General features: G+C 41.6%; 1 protein-coding gene across 2 annotated transcripts; it reads right to left on the reverse strand.

The window, feature by feature from the left end:
• Window positions 1–1,307: 1,307 nt before the first annotated feature.
• On the reverse strand, window positions 1,308–12,308 carry LOC116893828 (zinc finger protein 431-like). 2 transcript variants are annotated; one of them, XM_032895545.1, is made up of 4 exons: window positions 12,049–12,308; window positions 3,897–4,023; window positions 3,651–3,711; window positions 1,308–2,421 (listed from the first exon to the last, which is right to left on the reverse strand). In XM_032895545.1, the coding sequence occupies exons 1-4, from the start codon at window positions 12,049–12,051 to the stop codon at window positions 1,614–1,616; spliced, it is 999 nt and encodes a 332-aa protein (XP_032751436.1). In that variant the 5' UTR covers window positions 12,052–12,308; the 3' UTR covers window positions 1,308–1,613. The 2 variants fall into 2 exon arrangements, with proteins under 2 accessions (XP_032751436.1, XP_032751437.1); XM_032895546.1 differs by having other exon boundaries at window positions 3,897–4,063.
• Window positions 12,309–12,873: the final 565 nt, after the last annotated feature.

Raw genomic sequence — 12,873 nt, forward strand, 5'->3', positions numbered from 1 at the left:
CTGTCTAATCCTAACCCTAACCCCAACCCCCTAACCATAAACCCTAATTCCTAACCCTATCCTTTTTCTGTTTCCACCTAATCCCTTTTAACCATATCCCAACCTTCTAATCCTGACATATATCCAACCCTAACATATATCCCTAACCCTCTAACCTTATACCCCTAACAGTAACCCTTGACTTTCTAATACTAACCATAAACCCAACCACCCTAACCCCTAACCTTCTAACTCAATCAGCTTGTTTACAAGGCTCTCTGGCTCTTACCTGGATCAGGTGTTTGAATTGTTAAGGATCTACGTAGATTTCAAAACACAAAGACTTTACAGCACACTGTGAACATTCCTAAGGTTTTTCTCCAGTATGTTTTCAGTTGTATCTATTTTCACAGATAACTGTGAAGGACAAAGGCTGTGCATTGCTTCCATTCACAGGGTTTCAGTGAATGGAAATATGAATACCTTTGTTATAGTGAGAACTATAAAAATGTGCAAAGGCTTCACCATAGTCAATACATTCATAGGGTTTCTCTCCACTGTGATATCATTTGTGCCTTTTGTCTTAATGTGGGTTTTATTGCTGTGAAAAGAAAACATGACCAAGACAACTCTTATAAAGGACAGCATTTAATTGGGGGTGGTGTACAGATTCAGATGTTCAATCTATTATCAAGGTGGAGAGAATGGCAGTGTCCAAGTCGCCATGGTGCTGGAGGAGCTGAGAGTTCTACATCTTGATCAGAAGGCAGCCCTGGGTGAACTTAAGTATAGGATTTCATACTTCCTCAAAGGCTATACCTATCCTAGAAAGCCCACACCTCCTAATAGTGCCACTTGCCATGGGTCAAGCATATTCTAACCACACCATAGGGCTACTCTCTAATATGTGTTCTTTTATGTACTTGATGGTGACCTGATTGTGAATACCACATTGACTCCATTTGTAAGGTTTCTTTCCTGTCATAGTAGTCATCAAATTATTAAATAACAGAAACTTTTAACCAGTGTTAGTGTTGGCCCCACAGGGCTGCACGGCGTCTGGGAGGTGCTCTCATCTCAGTCAGCAAACTGTCTCACCTGATAAGCTCCTTCCTGTCTCAAGCTACTGACGAGTCTGGCAGCAAACGCTCTGTCCATCTCCTTCCCAAGGTGGGATGCTGACCACCTTGCCTATCTTGTGGCTTTCTTTCTGCAGCGGTTTTTCTCTCGTAGCTGTCTGCCCCAGCTGTTTACGTCCCCAGCGTCTGCCGCCTAATAGTTATACTGCAACTCCCGGCAACCCGTTAAAAATCAAGACTCAATAAAGCTTACAGTTTAGTAATCAGGTTTATATGTTAAATTCTCAATCCACAATACATCCACACAATAAACTCACAATTGATAAAGATATAAACTGCCCACTACATAATACCAATTTGACCTATAATAAATCCCTTAAGAAATATTCTTAACTACCTATGGCCATTTAAGGCCACATGGATCTGAATCGTCCTTCTCTGCCCTCCATCTTGGTTCTTCCCTTCTTTTTCCTCTCTCCCCACTTACCAAAATTCTGTACCAGCCCCACTTTCTCACTGTCGGATTATAGGCCTCGGCTTTACTTGTGCCAGCCCTCACCTCCATATAGACATCAACCTACATGCTCTAGTATGAGTTCTTTCATGATTGTAAAGGTGCCTATGAGTGGCAAAGGATTTACTACAGTGCTTACATTCATAAGGCTTCATTCCAGTATGTGTTGCTTTATGCATTTGGAGACCAGAGTTACACACAAAGGCTCTACCGCATTCATTACATTTGTAAGGCTTCTCTCCAGTGTGAGTTCTTTCATGTTTTTTAAGATCACTCAGACCTACAAAGGCTTTAGCACACTGATTACACTCATAGGGCTTCTCTCCAGTATGTATTCTTCTATGTACTTGGAGATGACAACTATGTCCAAAGGCTTTACCACACTGATCACATTTGTAAGGTCTCTCTCCAGTATGCATTCTTTTATGTACTTGGAGATAACTATGATATGCAAAGGCTTTACCACATTGATCACATCTGTAAGGTTTCTCTTCAGAATGTGTTATTCCATGCGTTTTGAGATGACTTTTTCGTGCAAAGGCTTTACCACACTGATCGCATTTGTAGGGTTTCTTTCCAGTGTGTATTGTTTTATGTGTTCGAAGATTACAACGACGTGCAAAGATTTTACCACACTGGTTACATTCATAAGAGTTCTCTTCAGTGTGCGTTTCTTTATGTATTTGGAGACTACTGTGATGTACAAAGGCTTCATCATACTGAATCCCTTCATAGGGCTTCTCTCCAGTATGAATTCTTTCACGCCTTTGAGGATGACTCTGATATGCCAAAGCTTTACCACAATGAGTGTATTCAGAGGGTTTCTCTCCAGGATGACTCCTTTCATGCCTGCAAAGATAATTGGCATATGTGAAAGCTTTACCACATTCATTACACCGATGAATCTTTTTATCTGTAAGAATTAATTTTACAATTTGGTCTAATTGTAAAGAGGAATCAGATCTCTTTTATCACTTTGTTTACATTCATGGTTTCCCCCCTTCATTATGGGTTGTTTTTGCATCTTTGGGGATACCTGTGATGGTAAGAGTGTCATTACACGGTTCACATTTGCAGCATCCTTTTTCTCTGAGATTTTTCACATATTTGAAGAGAAATGGAAGAGCTCAAAGCTTTACCACACTGAGTACATTCATAAATTTTCCTATATTGTAAAATATACATTTGCATACTAGATTGGCAAAGTGAACCAGAGTAAAAATAAAAGAATTTCCACATTCCTAATGCTCATAGGGATTTTCTACAGTGTGGGTTTATGGATATATTCCCAATGAAGTTGGAAAACCAACTAATTATAAATTTATCAAATGCGACTACTACATAAATTCTAATTGTTGTGGGAGAGAGAGAGGTACATTGCTTCTTTCAATATCCCTGTGCTCACATGGCTATTCATTGTGATACACCTAATAAAAGAACAACAAATGAAAGATTTTCACATTGCGTTAACACAGTTTGAATTTTTATTCATCATAAACATGTGGTATAGGGATTAAGGTTTCTCCCCAACCATATTCTTGACTCTCATAAACTGACCCTCTCAATTAAACTTAGCAGTGTTACTATATGAGTAATCAGCTTTATATGGAATATTTGCTTATTAGAAACATGTACTTCTCAGCTATTGTCTATCTACATCTATATCTCTATGTATATCTATATATCTATGTAGTATCAATGCATCTATATATGTATCTATGCATCTATGTATGTATCTATGTATGTATCTATCTATCTATCTCTCTCTCTATCTTTTGCAATATGTGAGTGTTATGAGACTAAATAGATTGGCAGTTCTACAGAGTAGCTGTAATGTGGCTATGATTCAAATGGTAATATCTGTTAAGGCATTGCTTCTTTTTTCTTCTTTCTTAGAGGAATGCCTTGTAAATATAATCAGACAGCTGACATTGAGGTACATGGATTTGTGAGAACTTAATAATAATCAATATACTTAAAGAAGTGCCCTTTTTACAGTGTTGCTTTTCTTTAAAACTCCCGGGACACATTAACATTTCTTCAGAGCATATTCACACAAACTTGCACATGAAAATTACCTTCCATGACTTCTGGAACTTTGACAATGTTCTTCAATATTATGGCCTTCCCAATAGTAGCCTAAAATATAGTACCAGAAAATGTAAGATATATTATTAGAAACTAGACAAAATTTAAGTTACTATCTTTAGTGAACCTGATTTATTCACCTCATTCTTCCTCACTATCAATTGAAATTACAGAAAAGCATTAGTAACAAAAAACAGTTATTCTCTTAAAAAGTGGAAGGAAATTCACTATCTTACCTATAGCACTGAGATTCCTATAGGTCTCCAGCATCACATCTTTGTAGAGATTCTTCTGTGAAGGATCCAGCAAAACCCATTCTTCTTGAGTGAAGTTCAAATACACATCATCATGGGTCACTGCATCCTAAAATATCCCATACATGGGTAGAATAGAAACCATGATACTGACATCACTATAAATGTATGCTTCAACGACAATATATTTGTATATTCTGATGCTTCCCCAACTTATTTCTTGACGCAGAAATTCTAATGTAATTATCAAGTCTTCTTAGAAGGTTCACCTCTGTCATTTCTTTGCTCTTTGAGTAGGATATAGCCTTGCAAGAGAAATGTTAATTAACAGAGAGAACAGAGAGAGAGAGAGAGAGAGAGAGAGAGAGAGAGAGAGAGAGGGGAGAGAGAGAGAAGACATATCAGGGTAATTGTTATGAACAATTACTAGTTATAAAAATGATGGGCAAGCTGAGTATATTGGCTCATGCCTTTAATTCCAGCATTCAGGAGGCAGGGGCAGGTGTATACCATTGAGTTGGATGGTCTATCCAGTACATATTAAGAGCTGAAAAAACCAATCAAACAAACAAGAAAGAAAGAACTCAGGGGGTTGGGGATTTGGCTCAGTGGTAGAGCGCTTGCCTAGCAACCGCAAGGCCCTGGGTTCGGTCCCCAGCTCCGAAAAAAAAAAAAAAAGAACTCAGAAGTTTTTACTGAAGTTCTTACAAAGAACACACATTCATTCCAGTTCTGTATTCATCTTTCAGAATCCTGAATGCATTACAAATGGACAGATGAAAATATTGGCAATGTAAATGTGTCCTAAATAAGCAACGTAGGACCGGAGATGGCTCAGCAGTGAAGAGCTCTTGCTGGTCTTGCAAGTTAATTGGCTCAATTGCCGGTACTTACAAGGGTGGTTCACAACTATCCATTACTCCAAGTTCAGGGATTCTGAAGCCATTTTCTGACTACTATGGGGACCAGGCATACGTGATGTGCATATTTGTTGAGGTAAAAATAAAGCGGAACAAGTTCCTGCATATACCCTGGCGGGTGCTCTCTTGCTAGTTCTGGCTGACAGGCCATTGGAACTGCACTAATTTATCTCGCTCCACGCTGCCCTCAAGTACTTTCTGACCCACTGTCCTTGAGCCATTCCAACACGACACCCTGTCAGACCACCCCACTCTCACCCACAGTTCTTTCTTGGCTGATTTCCACCACACCAGGCATACCCATCCCAATTCTGTGGTGGGTGTATTCTGCCAGGTGTGTCCTGCCATTCTCTTGAACTCAATTAAGTTGCCACATGGAAGAACACACCACACAATATCCTCTGATCCAATTGATATGATATAATTTGCCTATCTAGACAACACAAAATCCTGTACACATCCATTCCTTTAATATAGTCATAACAACCTGTAATATGTGCAGAGAGGACTCTTAAGATCTGCCGCCATGTTCTCTCAGTTCCCTACTCCTTGCTCCCACCTCTTCTGCCTCTCTAAAACTTTTTTCCCACCCATCCTTCCTTTTTGTCCAATGACAGGCCTCATTTTATCCTGTACCTGCCTTCACCTGCATAATGACACCAACCTACACATATTCATGCACACAGGCAAAATACTCAGATTCATTTCAAAAAATCAAAACAAACAACAGGTAGGAAGAATGTCTTGCATCTGTAATCCAATGACTCAGAAATCTTGGCAGTAAAGCTCAGGCAGTATTAAAGTCATGAATGCAGGGCATCCTGAGAAATAGAATATTCTCTCTGCCAAATCTGAAAATTCACAGTATCGATGAAGATCAACACAATAGCATATGCTTGACATGTACCAAAACCTACATTACAGGCCTATCAGCCAATAATATAAAAACAAACAAATCAAAACAAAAACAAAGCCAGACACACTGGTCCACATTTAATCCCAGCATTCTGAAGCCAAAGACAGGTGGACCTTTAAATTTGGGGCCCGCATCTAAATTTGGGGTCTACACATCTATTTTCAGGAAAGCCAGGGCTTCACAGAGAAACTTTGTCTTCAAAAACAACAACAAAAACAACAAACTGAAAAATATAAAAACACCGGGCTCACAAAATAGTTTAGTACTGACTGAACAACAATAGCTTCAACTGTGTCTCATGTGATTTAGGGATAGAATCTATAATGAAGGCAAGGCAACATGAGAAGGAAGCTGGCTGATCAGTTTCAACCACAACACAGTAGACACACACACACACACACACAAACAGGAAATGGGTTGAGTCTATAGACACTCAATTCTCATCCCCAATAAGCAATCTAGAAAGGTTCCTCCTACAAAAGCTTCTATTGAGAGGACTGAGTTGACCAGAGCCAAGCTGACTCCATGACAGGTTGTAAACTGGCAGTTTGGGAGACTAGGCCTAAGTTTCTGTTTTGCAGAACTGGAAAAGTCCAAAACAAGTCAATTCCAGGGAAACCCCTCACAGGCAGCCAATCAGGCGCTGCCAGGAGCTGCCCCTGCTACCTTGTCTGAGCCAAGCCTAAGCCAAGATAGTTAATCAGCAATAGTTCCAGAAAGTCGCCCAAATTCCCAAGAACCTTGACCAATCCCAAAGATACCCATACCCCTGGATATTGAGCCAACCAATCAGGATAAAGGTTGCCTACTCCTCCATCAAATTACCCTAATTGGCTTTAAATTCACATGTCTGTCTCCATCCTAGTGAATTGTAGACCCCTGCATACTAGAATTCTGCAGAATAAAATGCTCTTTCCTTTTGCATACTATTTGAGTCTGGGGTCTTCCTTCAGTGACTCTTGGACCCTAACATTACAAGCTTCCCCAAAGAAAGCCAAAGGAGAGACAACTGTTCAAAGACATCACTCTACGTAGGAGCTTTTTGACTCAATCAACTACATTCTGATCATGGTCACCCATGATGAAAATGCATTGTTTAACTTCATGAGCCTAATAGTCTGCAGCAGCCCCTACACTCTTCACATGCCCAAAATCTCTTCGGACATTCTTGATTGGCACATCTTGTAAAATCAGAAAGCAAATTATATCTTTCCAACACACAACAGCAAGGAATACCCCTTCCCATTCCAATAGGAATGTGTACATAGCGGGGGAAGATTGGACCGAAACAAGCAACCCAGCAGGGCGAACACCAAATCCTGCAGCTCTGTCTCAGACATATGATTTCAAAAGGCTTAGATGACCTTATCCCTGCAATTTCTCATACATCTCTGTTTAGTTTCTTCCACTCCCTATATGTATCTCTCCACGGCAAGTGTCTCATAGCTTAGGTATCTCAACATCTTGTGGTCTCGAAATGCAACTCAGGCTTCATCCTCACAGGTTCATGCAATGCACTCTGTGTCCTCCCTCACTGGGGCTCTGACTCTGCCAAACACAGATGCCTGGAACAGTGCTGAACTGAAACCCCAGGGGAAGAATCTGTGACCTTAACTATTGCATCTTTCTTCTTTCCAGAACCTGGGTGATCCTGCCAAGTTTGGATTCTGTACTGGGATGGAGCCTACAATGCTTGGACCACAGTTGAAGGTTTTTTATGAAGTTCCTTCCTGGGTCTAGAAACCACTTTGCTTACTCCTTCCATTAATTGAAGGCTTAGCAGGGAGTGTTTCCCTTAGGACATCTTCTTAGGTTTTCAATCCTGAAAGGACCTTCTCTTTAAAGATGATTGTGATGGTTTGCATATGCTTGGCCCAGGGAGTGGCACTATTAGAAGGTGTGGGCTTGTGGGAGGTCCTGTGTCACTGTGGGGGTGGGCTTGGAGACTCTCCTCCGTGCTTAGACGGTTGGCTTCCTTCAGGTGAAGATGTAGAACTCAGCTCCTCCTGCACCATGTCTACCTGGATGCAGCAAGGCTGCCAAGTTCCTACCTTGATGATAATGGACTGAACCTCTGAACCTGTAAACCAGCCCCAATTAAATGTTGTCCTTATAAAACTTACATTGGTCATGGTGTCTGTTCACAGCAATAAGACCTTAACTAAGACAGTGATAATCTCTTTGAAAATTCCTGCTTTTGTTTCAGCATTTGGCTGCCATTTGAAACTACCCAATGCTGGTTTTCTCTACAAACCACAGACTTGCATTAATCTCTGCTCCACTTGTCTCTTTCTTTTTTTCCTTTCATTGTAGTCCTGAATGAGTCACTGGTAATAACCATCCAAAAGATTCGACATTCCAAATAATTCAGCCCATTATTTTTTAATTCTGCCTTACTCAATTTTTCGGGGCATGGACAGAATAAGAAAGATTTGGGGTCAAAATAACCACACAAATGACATCTAGCTAAATTGTCAATGGAATCTATTCGACTGAAATCCTATGACCTCAACTTCTGTCTGCTTTATTGGCAATATTCTGATCTTTCAGGTGCTATAAAAACAGCTTACTAAGCTCTAAGTATAGCTTTCTATGCGGTTTGCCATCTCAAGTCCTGATAATTTTCCACATTCCTCCAAAGGAGAACATTCCCAGGTTCTGTCCAGCAACAGAATTACTTTTTGCATTTCCTTTCTTTCTTCCTTTCTTCCTTGGTGGTGTTGTTCTAACTTGCTACTCTGCTGCTGTAATTGAATCCTCTAACCTGGTTCTAAAAGGTTCACTTTTTTGGTTCTGTCAGATCACAATCCATCATTTTGGGAGCTTAGGATAAAAACTCATGCTTCAAGAAAGTAAGGCAAAACCCACAGACAAACATTGTTTCCCGGCTTGCCCACTTGCTTGGTCCCTGTATCATACTCAGCCAGCTCTCTTATCCAGCCCTGGCCCACTTGCTTAGGAACCCTGCCACTCTCGGTGTAGAGCCTTCCCATATCAATCACCACAACAAAATCTCTCATTGGCACAGCGTCCAGCCATGCTGATGGGGGAGACACCCTCAAATGACTGTAGGCTCTAAAATGTTGACAACTGAAGCTAATTAAGACAGAGACAATAATATACCAGAAAGTCTTAAAAACCCAAATCAAATTTATAAACCATATCAATCACTTAAGTAGCAAAAAACCCAAAGTTGATGATTGCAACAACTGGAAAACACAGATTTGTCAAGAAATGAGGAGAGGCAAGCCTTCGGGATCAGGAAGAAGAAACTAAAACTGTTTCCCAAACTACCAAAACCTCAAGACACTCCTAACATAGTAAAATTTCAGAAGACAAAAATAGGTGGTCTATCATTTTCCAGAGAAACAATAATATAATTAGATTATTGTGAATAAAATCACACAACATAGAAGGCACCACAAATAAAAGGAGACACAAAGACAGACATATAAGTCTTTTAAACATGAACTACAAGACTATAATCAAAAATCAAAGAAATTGCAGGTCAACACTCATCCCATGCATTCTGTTTCTCCTCTTTGCCAATAATAGAAAATGGATTAGAAGTGGCAAAAACCTAATCAATTAGACAAAGAGGCAGCCTAAGGAATGGAAAAAGATTTTTTTAAAACTAAATCCATGGGGTTGGGGATTTAGCTCAGTGGTAGAGCGCTTGCCTAGGAAGCTCAAGGCCCTGGGTTCGACCCCCAGCTCCGAAAAAAAAAAAAAAAAAAAAGAACCAAAAAAAAAAAAACAAAAACTAAATCCATATCCTATAGAGGATATATATATACACCTCAAGAAATTACTTTCCAAAGCAAAAATTTCAATTAAAAAATGGGATGGGGTTGGGGATTTAGCTCAGTGGTAGAGCGCTTGCCTAGCAAGCGCAAGGCCCTGGGTTCGGTCCCCAGCTCCGAAAAAAAAGAAAAAAAGAAAAGATTTTGTTATGATATATCCCCTTTAACTTAAAGATTTAGGATGTTTAATCAAGAGAAAAGCAAGGTCATTGCTTTGGGAAAGAAGAGATTGGGATCAAGTTGACCTGAGTTAACACAGCTTACTTATCTCAGAAACTTCTTTTCTGAAAGGCTGAAGATGCAGCTGTTGTAGAATATGCCTTCCCAGGGAGAAATCACTCCACACACAATTAAAAGATCAATTTAAAACAATCTCTTAATAATAGCTTGTATCCAATTCTAGTTTGTAGTGACATTTTTGAGAATTCTGGAGTTTTGGTTTCTTTAAAAACACAGAAATATTATAAGAATGTGCTTTCATTTTAATCCCAGGTGTAAGAAGGTGAGACTGCTTCCGACTGTCTGCAGCTGCTAACCATGGTTTGCTAGTGCTCTTGCAGGAACATGGTTTTGCTAGCTACGAATTTCTGTGTTGGTGTGACATCTGGAATTCTGGGAACTTTTTTGAAGGGTACATAAATGTGAGGACCCTGGGAGGCAGGTTGGAGTTGTTGGTCTTTTAGGAAGGTTGGTTGTGGATTATTAGTATCTGTGGTCAAAAAAAAATCTAAAAGGAAATGTCAGGAGTCGTTTGCCCATTTCTAAAAGCAGAGTTTGTCCCTGCTTCTCTGCAGTAGAGAGGCGGGGGTGGGTGGTGGGGGTGCCTGCCAGACAGGGTCAAGGTGAGTCAGGGTCTGTGAGCTGATTTCCCAGCTAGGGGGTGAAATGAGGTGGGGGTGAGGTAGTGGGGCTTAAGGGTGGGGAAAAAGAAGAAACAACAAAGTAGCAAAGACCAGCTACACTGGTTAATGCTAAAAGAGGAGCCAGCCTAGGACAGGTTTTTTTTTTTTGGTTCTTTTTTTCGGAGCTGGGGACCGCCTAGGACAGATTTTGCATTCCATGTATGCTGTCACCCTTAGGTCTTTTAGATTCAGGTTCTAGGTTATGTTCTGAACAATTTAAATATGGACAGAGACTGCAGGTCTAGCCACTTAGACAGATGGGAAATTTACACAGCAAGTGAAAGGTCCCAGACATGGCTGCAGTGGGGAGCACTAGCACAAGTTCTTTCTTATGCTAAGTAAGCTTCTTAAGAACACCACCTCGTGTACTACTTACTTGAGGGAAATGGAAGACTTCTATGAGGTCAGCAGAAGCCATCATACAACGGGACACACTCAGAAAGAGTCTAATCAAGCAGTTCTGCACAAGGGGAACTCAGTGTATCTCAAAAACATTACTGACCAAGTCTATAGTGGCCTTGGGGAATATAACCACAACCTCATATTCTAGGAAGAGTTGTAGTCTCAGAATCTGAAGCAACCCCAGACCACTACCAGCTCTCCCAGTCTTATTCCTGATATAGGAGGAGGAGTTGTTTTATCTCCACACCTCTGGGCCTTAGGTAAAGCTCCCAAGGCCTAGGACTCAGGCAGCTACTGGCTCTGCTAAGCATGTTTCTAGGTTTCAGGAGCTATGTCATTCTCAGTACATGGGGACCTCAGGGAAAGAAAGCCTTGCTTGGTCGGGCCCGAGTTCAACACAACAGTAGTTTTTTTTACCTTTTCAAATGGTTGTCACCAGGTGTCATCTTGCCCATGTGGCAAAACTATACTTTTCTCAAGAACAAAAAATTGAACCTTTAAAGCACACCCAGGCCTAATGTTGACTATAATCCTGTAATGTCCATTGAGCATCTTGTTAGAGGCCTGCTCTTTGATATGGGGATGGGCTTGGTGCCTGGTAGTAAATCAGTTGTTTCCTTTGTTATGGCTTGGAGCCATATTTCTGGACAATTCTGGTGAACAGGCCTGGTTAGCATACTGCTTACCTGTGGGGTGTTTTAGAGACAGTCCTCCCTCAGCTAAATTCTACTTGGTGTGACTTGCTATTTCCTAGGCATTAGTAAATCCTTTACATCATCAATTCTACTCTTTTACAGCGCAGTTTGATATTGGATCGCTACCCAACACATGAGATGCCTTTTACAACCTCCACAAGATTAACTCCAAATGGATCATACATCTTATTGTGTGCATGCTAACAGAACTTGTAGAAACTAGGGCTCTCTGAGTTTAGCCTCATGCCAGGGATGTTTTCTACACACAAGCCACTCTTCCAAATGCTCTGCACAGATGCAGCCCCCATAGTGAAGTAATCCAGAAGCTACCCCCATAGTGAAGTAATCCAGCGAGTGGCTAGGACCACAAGGAACCTCACAGGTGACCGAATCTTGCTACTGGTTCCTACCCTGCCCTGAAAAAGAAAACACCACATCGGCTCTCACTGTCCAGCCCCCTACTCCTCCCAGTTGTTGGCAGTGATCCTGTGCTCACCATGTCGCAGCTTCAGAGCTTGCCAGGGCACACTTCACAGCATTCAGCCGCAGGACAGAGATCACAGCACACCAGACCATTCAAGCCTGCCGCATGGCACCCAGAAGAACCCGCCTCCTCTTCTGACTGGCAGGTCCGCCTCAAGGGTTTGATTGGCCAGTGAATCTTGAGTGACATGAGCACCACCCTTAAGATTAGAGCTTGCTGAAAGGACACAGTGTAGAGGTTCTCCACCCAGGCTTCCAGTGCACGGACAGACCTTTTCCGGATCTGCAGGGATTTGCATTTCAATAGCACTTGTCCTCCAATTGCCTACCCATCTGTCTCCCCACCCAGCCCCAGGGAGGACCCACAGCTCCTCCTCTTTGTGGGCAGTGACTGCTCACCAAGTTTTGACTTCAGCCCGAGTTCTTCTTACAGGCTCTTCCTCCTGCTCGCATAGCTCGTTACTCAACTTGCAGTGGAGTTCTCTATCTGTCCCACAAGCGGAAGGGTGCCCAGGTTATTAAGAGAGATTTGGGGGAACAAGATTTTTGTTTTGTGGCTGTTGGGATTCAGACCTGGGACAAGCGGCTGATATGCATATTTAACACAGCAAAGCAGTCCCCCCCTGTTACAGGATATGGCTGCCATACCCTGCCTTGTACCCTGAACTTTTCAGCCCAGGGGCTGGACTTTCCCCCGAAAGCTCTTCCTGTATAGTCCAGACATTTTGTGCTTTTTGTCTCTTTGTTTCTCTGTCTCTGTGCGTGACCTCCTTAGCCTGGCAGGCTAGGGAGACTGTGAAATACACGTCCCACGAAAGGCATGTTTCTCTCGCCGCCC

This window comes from Rattus rattus, chromosome 2, assembly GCF_011064425.1.
Source record: "Rattus rattus isolate New Zealand chromosome 2, Rrattus_CSIRO_v1, whole genome shotgun sequence".
Lineage (NCBI taxonomy): Eukaryota > Metazoa > Chordata > Mammalia > Rodentia > Muridae > Rattus > Rattus rattus.